Source organism: Aythya ferina (genome assembly GCF_964211825.1).
Source record: "Aythya ferina genome assembly, chromosome: 4".
In the NCBI taxonomy this organism is placed as follows: Eukaryota; Metazoa; Chordata; class Aves; order Anseriformes; family Anatidae; genus Aythya; species Aythya ferina.
The window spans coordinates 24,668,719-24,687,606 of record NC_140300.1 but is presented as its reverse complement, the minus strand read 5'-3'; the positions used below and the strand labels follow the sequence as shown (position 1 = coordinate 24,687,606).

The 18,888-nt window shown below is 44.0% G+C and overlaps 1 protein-coding gene across 21 annotated transcripts in view; it reads left to right on the top strand.

Annotated features, from left to right (window-relative positions):
- The window catches only part of APBB2 (amyloid beta precursor protein binding family B member 2), a 159,618-nt gene that overhangs the window by 136,451 nt on the left and 4,279 nt on the right, over positions 1-18,888 (top strand). For 20 of the 21 annotated variants that reach the window (XM_084516510.1, XM_084516503.1, XM_084516506.1 and 17 more), the window contains 5 exons: positions 13,531-13,645; positions 16,003-16,090; positions 17,159-17,242; positions 17,723-17,838; positions 18,579-18,758. In XM_084516510.1, coding sequence (XP_084372636.1) covers positions 13,531-13,645; positions 16,003-16,090; positions 17,159-17,242; positions 17,723-17,838; positions 18,579-18,758 — 583 coding nt within the window. Of the gene's footprint in view, positions 1-4,597; positions 4,750-13,530; positions 13,646-16,002; positions 16,091-17,158; positions 17,243-17,722; positions 17,839-18,578; positions 18,759-18,888 lie in introns of those variants that run through there. The other variant, XM_084516505.1, reaches the window with a different exon arrangement.

The following is an 18,888-nucleotide window of genomic DNA, read 5'->3' as shown; positions in this document are numbered from 1 at the left end:
TAGTCCCACGTGGAGATGTCTCAGGGCTGTGGAGGTCAGAGGGCAGACCCCTGCACTTGCGCGTGGTGTAGGCGACATGTGGCAGCCTGGTTTCCTTCTGATCTGCTCAAACAAGATAACTGGGGGAGCTGCAGTCAGCCAGACTCTGGGGGAAGCTACGGGAATGAAGATGTGTCAAATGCTAACCTCTTCGCCCTGTTAACTGAGTGTGTCAGACACCCAGGTGGCCAGGCTGTGTTTAAATTCACCTGCCGGGCACAGGGAGGGAGGCTCCTTTGCTCTCACGTGCAGCGCAGTGACCATCAAAGCATTACTCGAGCAGAGCAGCGTTACCCTGCTTCTTTAGTAACTTGCCAGAGGTGCCAGCAAGAGCAAAACCTGCCAAGTTTCTCGCTGCGGTTTATTTTCCATTGCACAGTGGCTCCGCTTTGTTGAAGTAGAAGACTCCACGGAGGCTGTGGGTTGATGCATTTCTGCACTCCTGGGACAGGGGTGAGGACAAGGACACATTGTGCTGTTCGCTCTGTGAAAGGAGAGAGGATGAAGGGGGGTGATTGGGGGAAGTAGGCGACCCTGGCATAACTGCAATGTGCTTAGAAGTCAGAAAACAACCCAGAATAAATGGGCCTGGCAGAGATCATCACCTCTTTTCCGGGGAGGAAGCATCCCCTGGGGGCTGTCCCTGGCAGGGATGCTCCTTGCTCACATCCCCGCAGGCTGGGAGGTAACAGGCTGTTTTCCGCACAGGACTTGGCCTTTTCCCCTCAGAAATGAATCTCAAATGCTGCATAGCAGCCCTGGCAGTATTTTCTAGGTATCATCTTCCCAATATAGGCAGGCTCTGGCTTGACCCCTTTTAACTCAGTCAGCTTGGAAAAGAATATATAGAGCGCTGCACTGAGGAACTTGCACAGCTGCTCTCATGGCATTTCTGGCACTTAGAGCCATCAATAAAATCTGCCAGGAAACTGAAAACTTTCCATGGCTGCTTTCTATCCTTGGGGTGCATTTTGTTCTTTTTTTTTTTTTTTTCCTTTTTTTATTTTAAAGGTAAATGATTCAACTGTATTTGAGCTACTGGAATATGAAAGGAACACAGGCAAGTAGTCTTCTGTATGAAATTAATTCATTAATTACAAGGCACTCTGTGAAGAGCTACTGGATTAATTTGGAAGCTGTAATTAACTGATTAAAAGCGGAATGCAGCCCTGCTGGATGTGTGAGAATCCCACAGCCGGAGCCCCATTCGCTGCCTGGGGAAGTCCGGCAGCCTGACTGCTTGTGTTTTTCTCACCTTCCTGAATTTCCTTCTCTGGTTTTGTTTTGTTTTTTTATTGTTTTGTTTGTCTGCACTTGCAGCTGCAGTGTGCTTGTTCTGTACAAGTGCATATTGCACAGTGACGGGAAAATTAATAGATTTCCCTTCGAGAGTCTGCACCAGCAGGTCATGGCTTGTGTTTAACTGTACTACATTCAAAACCTGCTAGATCCAAGGCATAACTTCTTCTAGTTCTTTTTTCCATTCCCTAGTACATTGTGTCTGAATTGCTGGAAGATTTTTCCAATATAAAGCTTTGTTGGGAGAGGTAATCACTCCATGTCCACTTCATATAAAGCCAGTGATTAACGCGTGGAGATGATGATCCCTGTTCTGCTGCGCATACTGCTTGGAAACATTGACTCTATTCTCCTGGAAAGTACAAATCATACTCTTTTTTTATTTGTATTTTCAAGTTGAGATAAAGAATCAGGGCTGTCTGTGCTCAAAAAGCTTTCAGTATTCACAGTACAGAGATCTACTTTTAACCTCTTAGTCTATTGCATGCTGGCAGCCTGGTGAAATCCTTTCCAGCCCAGCCGAAAGCCCGTGGAGCTGGAGCGAAGGTGTGAGTGGGGTTTTGGTTGAGGACATCTCCACGGGTCACCACTGGATGTCAAAAAGGGGGAACTCCCAAGTTCACCACCTGGAAAGAAGCAGAGCAGAGGACCCCGTATTATTTCTTCTTTACAACCAGACTACGGCCCGTGCTTCCACCGTACCATTTCTGGGAATGTCTGCTACGTTCATAAATATGGATCTTGTGTCCAGCTTGGCTGCTTTCACTAGCCACGCTGTGGAGTGTTTTGGACAATGGAGGGCACACCACTACTCTGCTTATGCTGAAATCAGTAATACTAAGATGAAGGAGTCTATAAATAGAAAAAAAAATCCATTACAGGATCAAAAAGTAACCATAACAATTATTTAAATGCCTGAATCAAGCCTTTATAGAGCAATTTGTCATCAGCTCCTCTCAGGAGCAGCCTCTGTACTCTTTTGACAAGGAAAATAGGTCAGGGCTGCATTGTGTTCTAACAGCAACTGTATGCCAGCAGCTCAAGGAGTTGCTGCCTTTCTTTGTACTGGCACCTTGGCCCTCTGCACAAAACGGAATGAATGAGTCCAGGAGAAAAATGAAGCCTGGATTTGTTCTTAAATAGAGAGATCAGAAACCAGGTCCTGCACATGAAGAAAGAAAATATTAAGGAATGAGAAGAAACTGATCTGGGGAGAGAGTTAACATACTAGGATTTGTGGATGTTGCTGTGCTGTCCTGGTAAAACTGGGGGATGTTCATGATCTAAGCAGTAAGTCAGAATCCTTTTGTCAAGGATGTTACTTCTGTCAGGTACCTGTGTTCGCCGTTGTGATGACAGAAGTGAGTAAAATAATGGAAATAAACTTAGGTGAGGGAGGGTGAGAATCAGAACATCTAGAGTTTCAACAGTTCTTAAGGTCAAGCATTAGGAACTGCACCAGACAAGCTTTTTGTTTTTTAACAAATTTTGTTCTGGGTTATCTAAGGAGATCGAGTGTATTTGTTTTTCTCAAGCAATCTGGGTACTACATTGGTAAAATGGATTTGTTCTTTAGGCAAAAACAACAAGGATAAACTGTGCTTCAGTACTCAGATGTACTGAATGCTTCATTTATGATATAAAACATTAGCTTTAAAGGACACGTATGTGTGTGCTTTGTTTCTAAGGCATGAATATGAAATCTTAGTAGAACTTCATGCTTTATGGTTTGAGATTTGCCAGGTGCAGAAGATGGGATCTGTAGAGGTCCTTTTTGCATAGGTATTGCCACTGGCTCGTCTCAAGTCCTTGCTGAAGCAGACTTCTGTGTGCTTGTTGTAAGCCTGAAGTTTTAAATTCCAGGCTATGACATTTAAAGGGTGTTTCTCGTCTTTTTAAAATGTGGCTTTAAAATCAAATCCAACAGTTCCTTTAAACATTATATAAGTGCCACAGCAAGCTTTGCAGAAGGCTCGTGGAGTCGTATCCTGCAATTAAACCTCCAGCTCTGGACATACGCACCCATGTGTGCTCGCACTCCCATGTTGGATGGGCGCATTCGTTAACCATATGCACATTTACTTAAAACCTGGCTTAGAAAGCCTCTGTTTATTCCAGATCTACTCACTAAGCCATTTCTAAGCAACAGATACCCGTGTAAGCTTCACAAGCTTGCTAAAGTGAGATGTCTAATGGGAATTGGATCCCTTCCCTTCAGCGTGTTCTGTCTCTAATCCTACCCTTAAGTACGCGGGGTGACTTTTCCACTCCACTACTCGTTTCTCAGAGGCAGAACTAACCAGGGTGATGTAGAGTCCCACAGTTTTTGTGCTTTGCATGAATCTTGCTCAGATGAGTCCTTAAAAGACCTGAGGTCTGTGGTGCATGGGGGTGGAGGGCAGGACTGCATAGCCCACGGAGACTGTTTGCGAGGACCTGTTGGAAAGCTGGACACACAGTTGTGCTTTGCAGAATGTGGCTCCTCAGCCTGGCTTTCACTGGTGTCTGGAGGAGCAGAAAGCAGCTCCCACCTCCACAGGCTAAGGTTGTTATCTGTGTAGTGGCACTGTGTATCGCAGGAAGCTCTGTCCTGCTCTCAGGGAGAGGTGGGGAGAAGCAGGCAGCAACCCACCTAGCTTTGTGGAAATGTCAGGTGAAACCAGCTGCTTTCTGCACGTGGCACCCCTACAAGGACATGGTCCTGGCCCTGTCCTGCCCATCTTTAGGAAGGGGTATACAAAGCGTTGGTGTCTGCACAGTCCTGAGTGCCTCAGGAATGAAGGCGTGCAGGGATTTTGTGCTCCTGCCGTCAGCTCAGTGCCTGTGCGAGGCGGTTCCCCAGGCTGTGACTTCTGCAGCGTGTGCCTTCTGGGGCAGCCCGAGTGACCTCAGAGCAGGAGCTTGTGGAAAAGGCACTCAACGTGCTCATGCAGATCTATATGCTCCTGCAGTTTAAACAACTGTAAGGTTTTTACAGCCTGAACAATTGTTTGTTTTGTCAGTGTCTGCTCTAAGTAGAGTTATTTTAGAAGAAGGAGGGTTTGTGCACTTTGTCAGTCCATTTTTGCTTACCGCGTACTACTTCCCCTGTTTGTGTGTGGTATTTTAAGCTTCATTACCTCCCCGTGTTGATATGTCTGTGCTGCCTCTCTAAATTCAGCTGATGCCTGTTGGCTTCATTGCATGTTTCCAAAAATACGAACTTCAGAGCAACAGGATTCGACCAAAATAAGCACTGGAAGGAAATAGTTGCAGGACACTTGGATACGCTGTGCTACAAACAAGTAGTGAATACGAAATGTACAGCACTTTACAGCCACCCTGTCTCATCGTATGCTGGAGATCTGTCTGTGTGAGTGCTTTCTAACTTGCTCTTTCTCTTTCTTCATGCTTTCCTGGATTCAGAGAGAGGTAAATGATTTTCATTTTCCCATTTTTCTCTGTTTATCCTCCTGGCATGCACCAAACAGTGCTTGTATCAGTTTGCTTGTGAACACTGTCCTACAGAAGCTAAAGTTCAGCCAGGTGAATTCACGTGTCTGTCACCTTCTCAGCTTGCTATTAACTGCACTGCCGAGTTGAATTGACTATTTCTTTCTTTTCCAGGACCCAGACCCTCAAGTTTTAGCACAGTTTAAAGCCATGCAATACAGAGGGTTGTGATGTTGGCTTCTGGTGTAGATATTGCTGTTCTCTGTAATCTGAAATGCAGAAAAGTTATATTAAAATACCATCTTTCATTTTTAAAAAGTGTGATGTTAAGAGCAGGGGGCTAGAGGAGCTAATTATAGTGGCAGCTGGAAATGTTGATCCCTTATTTCCCATTTTTTGCATTCGTTTTGGTTGCAGCTGGGCTGCTCGCTCGTCCTTTGAGCGGGACGAAAAGTTCTCACCGGTGCGTTGGGTTTGTTCGGCCGTACAAAGGGACCGTTTGGGACCCCGGACAATGCTGCCCGTGTGTGGGAGCGCACACAGCGAGGCATTGTAGTCCCGTGCTTTGCAGCACAAGGGCTGCAGCCACGCCAAAGTCTCCTGCTGCTGGAATCGTATCCCACGGATGAGATGTGGGTTTTGTTTGCCCTTCTAAATTGCAAAGACTTGATGCTGGGACCGGGTGGAGGAAGAGTGGTTTAGAGATGCAAGCGGTTGCTCAGGTTTGCTTTGTGGAATACAATGAGGACGCTTTCCAGGCTTGGCTGGTTTTTAATCAGTTCTTCAGGCAGCGCTGGCCTAGGGAAATGTTTGAACTTTCCTGATGATGGCTTTGCAATCTAATGCAGGCTTCATGCGTGCAGGAAGCCAGCATCCTCCCGGACGAACACGGGCAGAAGTGTGCTGCAAGCAGATTCGGGGGTAGTGTCTGTGCATGACTGCGGTGTTCTCTGTCTGCATAACAAAGAGCAAGGGGAACCAGTGAGCATCGCTTATAAAACGATTCTCAGCGGAGACATTAGCTGCTCTGGTGGAGTCTGCCGTCTTCGCTTAAATGCGCAGCGCTGCTTTGAGCATCTCAACTTGATGTATTTCTTTATTAAATCGTTAAATATTCCCTGTAAACAGCGGCCTACATCTTCCAATTAGATCTGGAAGACGGAAGCATTGTCCGAAATGTCTAAGTACTAATTTGTTAAAATCAAATTTACGGGATCGATTGCACAAAGGCTATTCAGTGGTTCATAGGCATAACAACACGTTCATCTATTTTAAGGAAATACAGCATCCATGAAATATGATAGACCGGCCGTCCCGAGGACTTAAACCAACAGTTTGTGTTGCTACAAAAGGGAAGCAGCAGCTGCAGCGGGCCTGACAAGTTTCCTCATTTGTGTGCTTTCCCTGAGCCACGCTGCGCGGGGTCGGAAGGCAGCCCCCTGCCCATGCATATTTCATAAACGCTGCAAAGCAATTAAAAAAAATCACCTTGAAAGATAAAATACAATGTCAGCGGTCATTGTCTCCACTGGTTTTCGTAGGATCTACCCCTGAAGTTCTGTCTTCATTTACATTTGTTTTAAAAACCAGGGGATGCCTGAACTGCTGCTTGACGTCTCAGCCTGCCCTGTCTATCCAGCAGCTGGAGAGCAGCAGTGAGCCCCACCTGCCCCCCGAGCCCAATGTGGGACACTGGTGGCCACCTGCAGGCACATGGTATGGGGGTCCTCCATGCTCTGGTGGAGGTGCATGGACACCCTGGTGCTTGCCCTCACCAGCACGCTGCCAGCACTATGAGATGGAGTCTCTGGGGCAGCCTTGGTGGTGAGCACAGCTGATAGGCAATCCTCCTCGCCTTGCCCATGAAGGCAGTGCTTCAGCTGTTTGAGTGTGAGGTGAGGTTGGGAAGGAAAACCAGCATGGAACAGGAATCGTAGCTCTACGAGGTGTGTTGCTGCTCCTGTGCTGGCACAGCTGAGGGATCTGGAGAGCTCATATATAACGTTGCACCTTGGCACGGCTCTGTTTATGTAAATCTCTGGTCCTCCGCAGCCCTTGGTAGTAAAAAGAGAAGGGTTTGTAACATCTCAGAGCCATCCTCTGGCTGGGGAGGCAGTGGCAGTAAGTCTAAGGGGAGCCCTGACCGAGAGGAGGTGGCAGCCAGCCTGGAGATGTGGGAACACATCTTGGGGAACAGCTTCTGCAGCTTTGTGTGGTTCAATGTGCCAGAAAGAAAATGGAGTGAAAGTCGTGCAAATGCTTCCAGGCTTGGAAGCGCTGGGCTCCAGAGGGCCGAGCTGGGTATCAGACGTATATCAGCTCCATGAGGGTTTTAACAAACTGACTTGGAAGGGCGCAGAACAGTGGCAACGATAAGACATCAAAGAGCAAGCGGCAGGCTGTGTGTTTTAGGGCTGCCAGATGAAAGCCTCTGAGTATCGCACAAAGTAGCCACGGCTCCTCCTCGAGAGCTGGCGAGTGACGTTATCAAGGAACGAAGCGAACTCAGCCTTCCAGCAGGGGATAATTTGCACTGCACATTTTATGCATGAATTAGAAAAACAAGCTACACTCTGTCTGCGCCAGACCCTTTGAGGAGAATTTAATAAGTGCAGAACTGATGTTTTGCTTCAAGGAAACCCCATTTTTTTCTTTTTTTTTTTTTTTTTTTTTTTTTTAAGTTGTATTAGTATTGAAATAAGAAGTCTCTGCTTGCTTAACTACCTCGGCCAAAACTGAATGCCCAGGGCCTGTAATGGTGGAGAAGCTTGCCATACTAGGTTGCAACTGGGGAGCAGCCAAACAGCACAGGAGCTCTGTAGGCTGGAGTGAAGAGAAATTGCACGGCTTTTGTACATTTTTAGGATTGCCAGCAACTATCAGAAACTTTGGGAAAATTCCTTTTCTCCCACAATTTTTCCAACTCTAATCATTGATTAGAGAGGAATATATGTGGTTAAATGCAGAGAGACTGTCTGGGGGAAATGGGAAGGAGAAGACTCATGAGTGGGGATTTTTTTTCCTTCTCCTGCAGGATTTTATTCCACAGTGGATGAGATAGTTAATTGGTGAAGAGGGTTATGAGTTTCCTTTGAAGGGAGTGGAAGGAAAGCAATGGTCTCATTCAGTGTCTGATATCTGGCAGGTGAAATGCAAGTTGAAAGGTCCTCAGTAAATCTTCTCCAAAGAGATTTTGCAGCTTGTGTGAATGTTGTTTCATCTAGTTCTGGTTTCTTGCCTTTGGATTTTTCTCCCCAACATTGCAAACTACTTGATGTGAGCCTGCTAAAAACAACTGGCCTGAGCAGCATCCCACACTTGTTTCAGTTACAAACCATTTCCCTTCCTCCTGTGTGAAACAGCAGTCTTGGTAAAAGATTTAAAGCATTAATCCAGAAGCCTTCTAGTTGTTGTCATATGTATTACTGCACAGCTTCTTGCTCCTCAATGTCTCTGTGGTTCGTGATACTGGAATATTTGTGTGTCACAGAAAAACCTAATGAGCGTGATCTTGTGCTTTGTGGCCCCACACTCATGGGTGCGTGTGTGGTGTGCATCAGGACATAGAAATCAACAGTCATTTTCTGTAGGCTCTTTTGGGTGAATTGGAATGAATTTTAAGCCAAGCCCAGAGGATATCATTTTCTGCTCTGAGGATTCTTGTTACAGTTTGTAATACATAAATCTGCAAAGCAATTTAAATTTTTTGCACAGGTATCATTTTAACACAGTTGTTTAAAATAGACACAACTCAATTTTGATTGATACAAGTAAAAATTTCAGGGTTCAAGACTAGGCTGTTGGCTTTATTATTATTATTATTATTAAACAACGAGAGAAAAAAAAGGGTTAATGCAGTTCTACACACCTTTGGAAAAGTAAATTTATATTGAGAAGGCAATGGAGGATGTGCTGCTCTTTCAGGCCGTACCTAATTGGGATGTCTTCTAGGACTTCAGCGTAATAATGGCAAATGGCCGTGACTGCCACTCAGACAGGACAGCATTAGCATAAATCACATTTAATGTGATTATATTCATCCAGGGTTAAGCATCTAAGTGATGCCTAGCCAGGTGTTAAATAGGTATGGCTATCTAAGTTGCAGACAATTACTGTAGACATTCAACAATTAAGGAGGGTAAAAGAGCAAATAAAAATGAAATTCGTTTCTACTTAGCACCTTACATTGCCCTTGCAGTTCTCTAAATCGCTTTTTAAAATGTCTCTTGGTAGCACTGCACTCTATGAAAAATTAAGAAATTTCTGCTGTATTTTTTAACTATTCAGCAGAGCCAGTCTTGCCCATTAGTCTTGTGCAGCAAAATAAATTTCTCACCTACTTTTCTGGTTTTCTGGCTTTTTTTCCAGAGTACTGATTTACACCCAGCTCCTGTATCCTGAAAGATACTGGTGGATCTTGTACTACACTTGCAAGTGATTAAAACATAATCCAATCTATGCAGTCTCCTTCTCTATAATCCTGTACCAACAGAGCTGGTGTGTTTGTGTTGTAAACTTTCAGTAAATATAAAGCTTTTTGCTGCAATGAAATACATTATTCTCCCATTAAACTCCCCTGTTCTCCTTGCTGAAGGGAATTTTACCAGGAGCTGTGGTTCAAAGCCTACAAATTTCACAGGTGCACACATCTTTTTGAGATGGGTAAGACTCCAGCTGGATGAGATGTGATCTATTAATCCTGTGCTGTAATCTGTATCCAGCGATGGGTTTTATAAAGGCTTTTCATTTTCTTCTCTCCCTTGTTCTCCCAGCAAGGTGTAAAGGCAGGAGAACGGTCAGAGGAGGCATTTGCCCTTTTCCATAAATTTCTATTACAAACACGTTACTTGGCACTTCTTCATTATCAAAGGGGCTGGTTGCACATAAATCTCACTTAAATGTTAATCAGCTTCAAGTGAGCTGCCATAGAATGAAAGAGTAAGCGACCCAGAAGGGACCTGAAGCAAAAGAAGCATCGGAGAGCAGTCTTAGGGCTTGCTCGGTACTCGAGGCTCTGGGCAGATTGTTAGTTGCCTTCTGGTCCTATGTAAGGAAATAAGGCTTCTCCCAAGTTTTATTCTGTTACTGATGATGCTGGGACAGATGCTGTGGAGTGCTCAGAGCCATGCCCTTTGCCAGGAAAGCTTTGTTGTCCCTGCACACAGAAATGCCTGAAGCAAGGCTGCTGCTGGGGATGGAGGAGCCACCAGCCTGCTCAGCCTTCTCCAGGTGCCTGCTGCTGGCCTGCCCTGTGGGGGTGCTCCTGGGAGCGTGGCATCGGGGTGACTTCAGGAATTAAGGAAATTGGAAGTATTGTTTGCACGCTGTCAAAATGGGAGAGGGTGGCTTGCTAGCTAATTTTGATTGATGACTTGAAAGCAGATGGTGCTGGCAGGGCTGGGGATGATGCACTGCCGCCAGTTTCGAGGAACTCACATTTCCTCCTCTGTCTCAGCAGATTTATAGACGTGGGCCCTGATCATCTAAAGGTTTATGCATATTCACAATTACCATATGTAATTAGCTGATTTACTTTGTTCAAGCTGTTCAGGTACTTAAAGTGAAACACTGGCGTGTGCGCCTGAAACACCGCTCTGCGGGCTTTATTAGCTCAGTCAAAATTGATGTAGTAGCTGGTGTTTCATTCGCTGCTGTAACGGTGCTGTAATTTCATACCGCCTTGTTTGCACATGCATGCTGTTACACACAGAAATATTTACAGAAGCAGCAGGACCAAACGCCAGAGTCAGGAGGTGCTTGTGAGAGGTGTTTGTGTTGAGGCCACGTTGCCTGAGCCGAGGGGTCCAGGGCCCTCCTGGCAGCTCCATCCCAGCACCCACCGGCAGTACCCACATCAGGAACTGCTGCTTTTTGCACTTCCTTAGGTTGACAGAGTGTGAGTGAGATTTCACAGGACAAAGAAAAGATGTTTCTCACAGCTTAGGGGGCTTAACAGGCCAAACAGGAGAGAGGCATTAACACTTCTTCAAGACATCCGTGGTGGAGAGTGTTAGGTGACCTGGGGTTGCTACCAGCTCTGTCAGAAAATGAAAGCGATGCGTTTTGACTAAAAGGAACATTTTTGTGGGCAGTATTTGCCCTTTGGCAAGTGCAGAGCTCTCATCAGGACTGCTGTCATCCTCCTCTAACAGGGACAACAGGAGCAGAGAGGGAGGTGGGCCCCTCGCCATGACTATGGTGACTTGGTCCCTTGGCTGCTGTTAGGCCTGCAGGGACAGAGGAATGTCGCCTCTGCCTGAAAAGCAGGCATGCTCATTAAGTGCCAGTGCTGTCCTCCTTCCACATGGCTCTCCTTTGGTCAGAAAACTGAATTTATGCTTGTGAGAGAAGTGAGGCTCAGCGGGCTGCCCTGAGTCCATGCCTCTCCCTTTAAAGGCCTGCTGAAAATACTCTCGCCTAAGGTGTTTCCAACTTACAGGGCATAGTTGTGAGTGTTGTTTAATCGTGACTGAAATCTTGTCTTTGATCCTGACAGAACTCAGTCTTTAACACCATTTTCATCATTCAACTCATTTTTATCTCTACAATCCTTGGAGCGTTTCACAGGGAGGTGAGGTGCTGGCTAAATGCATGTAGTGTTAACTTTACAGACTCCCTTAAGGCCTGAAATCCTCACATCTGATTCTAGGCCTCAGGGAATCTCGCTGCAGGGTGAGATTTCACGTGGCTATGGGGGCTGGTCAGCAAAACCCATAAGGGCTGGGTGGCACAGAGCCAGAGCCCTGCCTGTCCTGGTGTCCTGTGTAGTTGGTTGTGGCAGTCACAGTCAGTCTCTGAGGCTGTTAAAACTTGAGTTGCTGGCAGTGCACTACATCTTCCAAGCCCCTGTGACTTGCTTTGGTGGCTTTGCCCCATCTTGTTTTTTAATAACAATATGTTTCCGATAGCTTTCTGGCTACCAGAAGGTGCGAGTTATCATCTGTGTTTGTGCAGCCCCTCAGAGGTGATGGCTTTGTCTAATCCTGGTACCGCACAGTGCTCCAGGGGCTGGGCAGGTTGCTGCTTCGTTAAGTGGGTTGCACAGCATGAGCAATTCAGCAAAACAGCACAGGCTACTGCTCCTGGGATCGTCTTGTTAAGGAACACATAAATCACTCATTTACGTGTCCTCAAAGGAGTATTACTGATTTGAGGTTAATGCTCATAAATGGTAATAAATAGCCATGCAACTAATGGTACCACAGATGACTTTCAGTGCTGTTTAAGTTAATGTGAGCACTGGTTTCAGCTCTTACATCTGCCCTCTGAAAGAACAGGCTTGTTCCAGCAGTGAGGTGTGTGCAGCAGGCTCCCTGTCTCTGCATCTTTGTTAGCCTGCAGCGATGGTCACTGCCAGCAAGTTTGGCGTGTGTGTGATTCCAGCTGGGAATCTTCATTTTGCTTTTGAACCATTCAGCTAGGAGGAAGGAAGCCCTTTTAAAGCAAGGCTTGGCACACGTGCGGAGAAGCAAAGAAGCACCATCTTTTTCCAGGACACTCAATGCCTCAGTGAGCTTGCAGTGCAGTGCAAGGGAAGAAGTTGCTGGGAGGCTCTTGCGGATTGTGGCTGAAGTACTCAAGCATGAAGCTGGAGCTAGGAAACCTCCAGGCATCCTCCTTAATAGACAGCACCTTCCTGGACTATTACACTGGACTAAACCACAGTCTCTGGTTTTCCACAGTGACTTCAGGACAAACATCTTCAACTCAATTAGCTTCTACAGTGAATGAAGAACTTGGCAATCCATGCTAAGTTGAACCCTGCTAGGGATATTTACAGACTTTACATATTTTTTGAAATATTCCTATATACAAATCACATGGTTTAGGAGGGAAGGGGGACGTTATGGTTCTTTTTGTCCACATGGGATATCCCTCCAATTTCTTCAACAGTTAGGGTATTGCTGGCAATTGGTTACATGTAAAGAGGAAAGGCAGTGAAAGGGGCTTCGGGTGTAGCAGGCTGCTGGGGGCTTCTGCTTCCCTGGTCAGTTCTAATTCCAGTTAGCAACTCACCACCACTCTGCTAGAGAAGCAGAGTCACAAAGAAATCTGCAGACAGTACAAGGGTCCCAAAGTAGGATGGGGTGGTGGCTGCTCAGAGGACATGAAAAGGCAGAGGTGCAAAACCAGAGAGTGCAGTGTCTGCACTCAACTTGTGGTGACTGGTTGGTACAGTGCAAATTATCTCTTTTGTAGGGCATCCTTATTTAACTTTTGAAAAAAGAAGGTCAGAAATTTAGGCCAATTAATGTGAGCAAAGCTCAGCAGGTTCACATCTCCCTTATGCAACCAGATCTCTAATTATTATCTGCATATTTTAAACACTTTTTACAGTCCTTTGAAATACATTGTTCTCTACCTAATGCTGTATGCTGTTTCTCAGCTTTTCTATCATTTAAGAGCTTCGCATGTTTTCTTTTTTGTCTTATTCTGCAGTTCTCTCCTCTCCTTTGTCTTCAATAAAATATTTGAGTAAATTTTTTTGGTGTATTTACAAATGCAGTTGGAATTACAGGTTGTAAGTTCAATGAATCGCCAGTGTTATGAAACTGTAACGAGCTGTTTAATTGTATAGGTTAAGCATCAAACCTTAGCTATGTTTTAGGGTATGCAGTTTATTAATTTTGTAGATTTGCTTTGTCTAAGGCATGCTTTATTGTCTGGCAGCTGAGACGTAACACTTGTTAAATTAAAGCAGGATTTACTGTTTTGCAGGTACTACTGTTTCTAACGTGTTAATTCGTTTTGTCTGTGCAGAGACTTTGCTTATGTGGCAAGAGACAAGGACACAAGAATTCTGAAATGTCATGTGTTTCGATGTGACACACCAGCAAAAGCCATCGCCACAAGTTTACACGAAATCTGTTCAAAGGCAAGTAGATTTAAAGGCAGCTGCATTAGTCTGCTGGGAGATCCCTGAGCACAATGCATGATCAGTGATCTTACGCACCGTTGGTTTATTTTTTCTCTCTGGCAATAGGAAATGGTGTAGAGAATTGCTAAAGGAAAGGACACGAATGGGCATGGTGGGAGGGTGAGCATAAAGATCTGGGTTCAAAATGGAAAAAGAACATGCAGTTTCAATGACAGTGAAATGTGATATGAAACTTCGTATCAGACCTTGTTTGAATGGTAATCTTCAAGCATGAAAACAGTTGCTAACATGATAGTGCCCAATTAAAAAAAAACAGTGAGATGGAAGGAGTTAAGCTACTGTAGTTACAAATAAATGAAGGATCTTGGTACCTGTAGTAGTTCAGTCTGTAATGCTGGAGAGGACTGTTCTTTTCTGTCCTTTCACCCTACATATCTGTCGCCATTCCCTGGTTATTAATTTTGGTTTTCATGAATGGTCAGCTCATGAGTGTCCCCTGTACGGTCATTTCATGCAGTGTTAAGGCAGCACATCCTTTACAGCAGGAAAATCTGTTTGAAAGGCTTTATAGCAAGAAACTTAAAACAGACTGCTTGAAACTATTTTGAATTCTCTTACTGAGCTGTGGTGAACTTGAGACTATATTTGCTTTTTTAAAAATATTACACTGTTCATTCTGGTTTTTGTTAAAACATGTCACATTGCACCAGAGGAAGAGGGGACAGTGGGGACAGAAGAACACGATCAGTTCTCCCTGTGTAACTTGTCCTCCTCATGAGTCACAGCTCTTCCAGAAAAGCTCATTATTAAACCCTTGGGTTTTAAAATTCTGCTGATTTATTTTATGCCTGTGCTTGTTTCCTTTTTACATTTTGTGTTCATGTTAGTGAGTGAAGGTCAGAGATGTCAAGTTCCTCTCTGTAGCCAGCTGTATAGTCTAAAAATGTTTAATTTTTACAACACTGCAGACAGGGCTACTGAATTCGTGATGTTTCACACCAACAAAGTGCAAATTTACCCTGTATTTATTACTGTGACCTTCCTGGCAGCAGGGTTTGCCCGAGGCAGCAGCAGAAGGTTGTCCTTGTGCAAAGCTGCCCGGGGACACGCTCGGCTCCCTAGCCACAGGGGCTGAGGCTGGCGAAGCCTGGACCTGCTGTGTCCCTCGTCCTCCAGCTCTCAGTTCTCGCAGGTGTTTCTAGCAAGTCTAGCAGGGAAAAACGTGCTATGTGGGCCCTGCCACAGCTGCTTCTACCCAGCCAGCGCAGCATCTAGGAAATGCCACGGCGGCTATACACAGGGGTATCTGTGCTGTCAGCAAGGCAGCAGAGCTGTCACGTGTGTAATTGTGGCATGAAACTCCCAGCAATAATTTGGGATCAGAGAGCAACTGAGCGTTTTCAGCCATAGCTAAGTGTAACATGGAATGAAATAGGGTTGTGCTGTTAGGAAGAGCCTGTTCCTTCGTAGTTCAGCAATAGGTATAACCCTGATTCAGCCAGCTCTTGGCATGTGCTCTCTGGCACACCGGACCCCTTTGCTGAGTCAGGGCTTATCCCTAAGCTAGTGCATATCATTTTTCATCCTCGGGGGAAGTACTGTCATATGTCCCTGTAACAGAAAATACTTCCAAATATGAAACCTAGAAGGAAAAAAAAGAAAGAAGTTTGCCAGAAGTATCTTCAGACCAAGCGTTGTCTGCTGGAACACTAGTTATCTCTGTAGCTTAATTACAATTGATAGTCATCAGTGTGAAGAAGTAGATAAAAATGTTTCATACATGAGCTTTGGAAAACCTCCTTTAGCTTCCCTGGGTCCCTCCTCAGTCACACATTTTTAGGGAATAATCATCCAAAGTGCCTATTTTGAAGTGTTTTCGTCTAGTGCTAGTATTGTACATTTTGGGGAGGAACACGTTGCATTTTGCGTGGGATTTTTAATTCCGGAAGAAACATAAAAATGGAGGAAAAAATGACACGTAGCAGAAGATAGATCAGAGGAACATAAATAATGAACACACTTCTTTGTACATTAAATATTTATATTTCTTGCTTTGTTACTCCTCCCTGCAATTTTTCTGTTGATAAAAATGGCTGTGTTTTTTTTAATTTATTTATTTTCCTCTTCCATTTGTCTCTCACCTAGGCTTGGGCGTCTCTTAGGCTCGTAATGTAGATAAAGAATGGTGAATAAACTGGCAGCAAATTAAAGTTCTTTACAAAGTATAACCTGTTTCGTTATGTAATTCCTGACTAATTTCTGGAATGAGGGTTGTAATAGGAGTAAAGTTATACTTGGAGATACTACTGCACTACATTTTTGAAAAAATGTCACGTTATCACTGTCTTACTCAGATTATGGCTGAACGGAAGAATGCTAAAGCTATGGCTTGCAGCTCACTACAAGAGAGGAGTAATGTCACCCTTGATGTTCCTCTGCAAGGTACTATACATTACAGCTCAAATCCTTGGGATTGTGGTATTTTAGATATGTTTCATTTCTGCTGCTGCTTTTGACCAAAATGGGTGGAGAGTTTGGGAGTGTAATCCTCTTTTAACTACTGAATCTGGTAAGCTGGTATTGTATGAAACATTTCTAATTCTTGGTCATGTTTATAGTAATGCAGTCATGACAGCTTGTGCATTCCAAAATAGGAATTTTGCAAACACAAAATCTTACTTATGGCTACTTGCACGTATATCCTGCTCACATCAAAATACTCCTGACTTTAGACTGCACAAATTGGCCAAATATGCCCTAAGAGCAGACTACGCTCCAGTTAACCACATAGATTCAGAGGAGCTGTAGGACTCCTCCCCCTAGGTTTTATCACCAATTTTAGCAGCTTCCAAGGCAAGAGGTGCAAGTGGGTTGCCATCCAACCTAAGGGTCTTCTTTACACACTCTACTGCATGGTAAAAGCAAGTTGCCTTTGCATGCCTTTGTTGGTTCTAGCTGAATAGCTGCTGTTTTGAAAGTATTCCCAGAGAACAAATGTACTATGTGCGAGCTTACAAGAAAATACATGCTTTTAGATCCACCAGTTCATACTAAAGAGCTTACCCTTAATCCATCAACATGTGTAATTTTCTGCTCAGGCAGAAGTATTGATTACTTGTAGCCTGTGCTTAACACATTAACAGGGATGGTATTAAAACAGTTTCCAGACTTTACATGGTTATGCAATGAAACTCAGGTCTGTATATCTCAGAGGCATGTTCATTTATATTCCTTGTTGTTTTTTTTTAATGTGTCAGCAATACAATGTGACCCTATTTTTAGCGTAAATGAAGAAGAATTGAAGTGAAGAATTAGATGATGCAACATTCTAATTCTCTTAGAAATTATTTGTCATTATTCTTGTCAGAGGAAGTGTCGATTTGTTTTAATCAATACAATATCTGCAGAGTATAATGACTAGGTAAACTATTTTATGTTATTGATGAAATAAAAGTCTTTTTCCCAGCCGTGAGTAGTGATAAACAGAAATCTATCTTTGTTCCCATGCAGTAGATTTCCCAACACCAAAGACAGAACTGGTGCAGAAGTTCCACGTCCAGTACCTGGGCATGCTGCCTGTAGCTAAACCTGTGGGTATGTACCACTGTGACTTCTGACTTCAAAGGTAACTTCCATAAACTCTAAGGACTGGATTCTGGCTCGCCAAGTGTAAATGCATGATTTTCAAAGGGTAGCACTTCTTGAACGTCAGTCATAACAGCCAGACTTGAAGACGTCTTAGTGTTCAACACTTCATGTAAATGTGTGTTTTGCAACCAGGGTATTTTGGGAGCTGCTAAGAAAGCATTTTCTTTATACTGCTTTCTCTGAATATGAGCTCTGCTACTAATGAGAAGGGCCTTAGAGAACTAAGACGGTGCAGCAGCTAAATACGATGCTATCCCATTTTTTTCTAAGCCAGAGGCACCTGTTTTGCTTTTTCAGATGAAGAAAACTAACTTCACAACCCATCATCAAATTCTTTTTAATGATTCCAAAACAATGTGTTTTCTGTACTCCTGTGTGCAAATAGAATTGTTACTGTTCACTTACATGCATTTTCTTCTGTTTCAGGGATGGATACTCTGAACAGTGCTATTGAAAGTCTGATGGCTTCCTCTAGCCAGGAGGACTGGATGCCAGTTACCATGAATGTTGCCGACGCTACTGTCACAGTCATCAATGAAAGAGTAAGGCAGACTGTCTTGTTTAAAACATATTTAACATGAGTGTTGAAAGCCAGGAACATACAAGCTCTAGAAGAAAGTGTTCGTTTTTACTAGAATTAATTTACTTACTTTACATTTTATTTCTTTCCAGGGCTGTGAGTCTGCACACATATGTGTTTTATAGAGGCTGTTACTGCTTGTTTCAGCTTTGGCTTTATTTACCATTCCAAGCATATTCTCAGAAATATAAATTATAAGTATTCATTAGATACTTAAATTCAGTGTTATCCTTTCTAGAAGTTTTGAGCCTAAAATATTGCAGGATAAGCCCTAAGCAGCAATCCAACTTTATTCTTGGTATTGAAGCCAAAGGTAATACTACAATTTGTTTCACATCCCGTCCTTTTATCTACATCTGTTGATGACATGCTAAAGCAACATTTCTATACACGAGTGATAGGGGAATATCTTTTGAAGTCACAATAGCCATGCATTCTTCACAAAATTACTACATCAGTTTTAAACATGCAGTACTTAAAGATGCACAAGGTGCTCAGTGGTGATGCTCAAAGCCCTTGTGTTCTGCTGATAGCCGAGGAGAGATCCAGCACAGGCCTTTGGACACCGGGTATACGTAGATAGATAAAAGGAACTCCACAGTACTGCATCAGTGTTCCCTCCCTGTTTATTCAACCTAAAGTTGGTAGTAAAGTTCTGTAAAATACCCCGTAGTAATGCACATTCGTTTTATTCATAACCAGAATGAAGAGGAAATCATGGTGGAATGTCGTGTACGGTTCCTGTCCTTCATGGGAGTCGGCAAGGATGTTCACACATTCGCCTTCATTATGGATACAGGAAACCAGCATTTTGAGTGCCATGTTTTTTGGTGTGAGCCAAATGCAGCCAACGTATCAGAAGCTGTTCAGGCTGCTTGTATGGTAAGTGACCTTCAAAAGGCACCTAACAGTACGTAAGATTTTCCGCTACCTCAATAAACGTATTTCCAAATTTGCAATTATATTAATTTTCTGAGATAGAAGGAACACACAAAGCTAGTAATTGGGATTC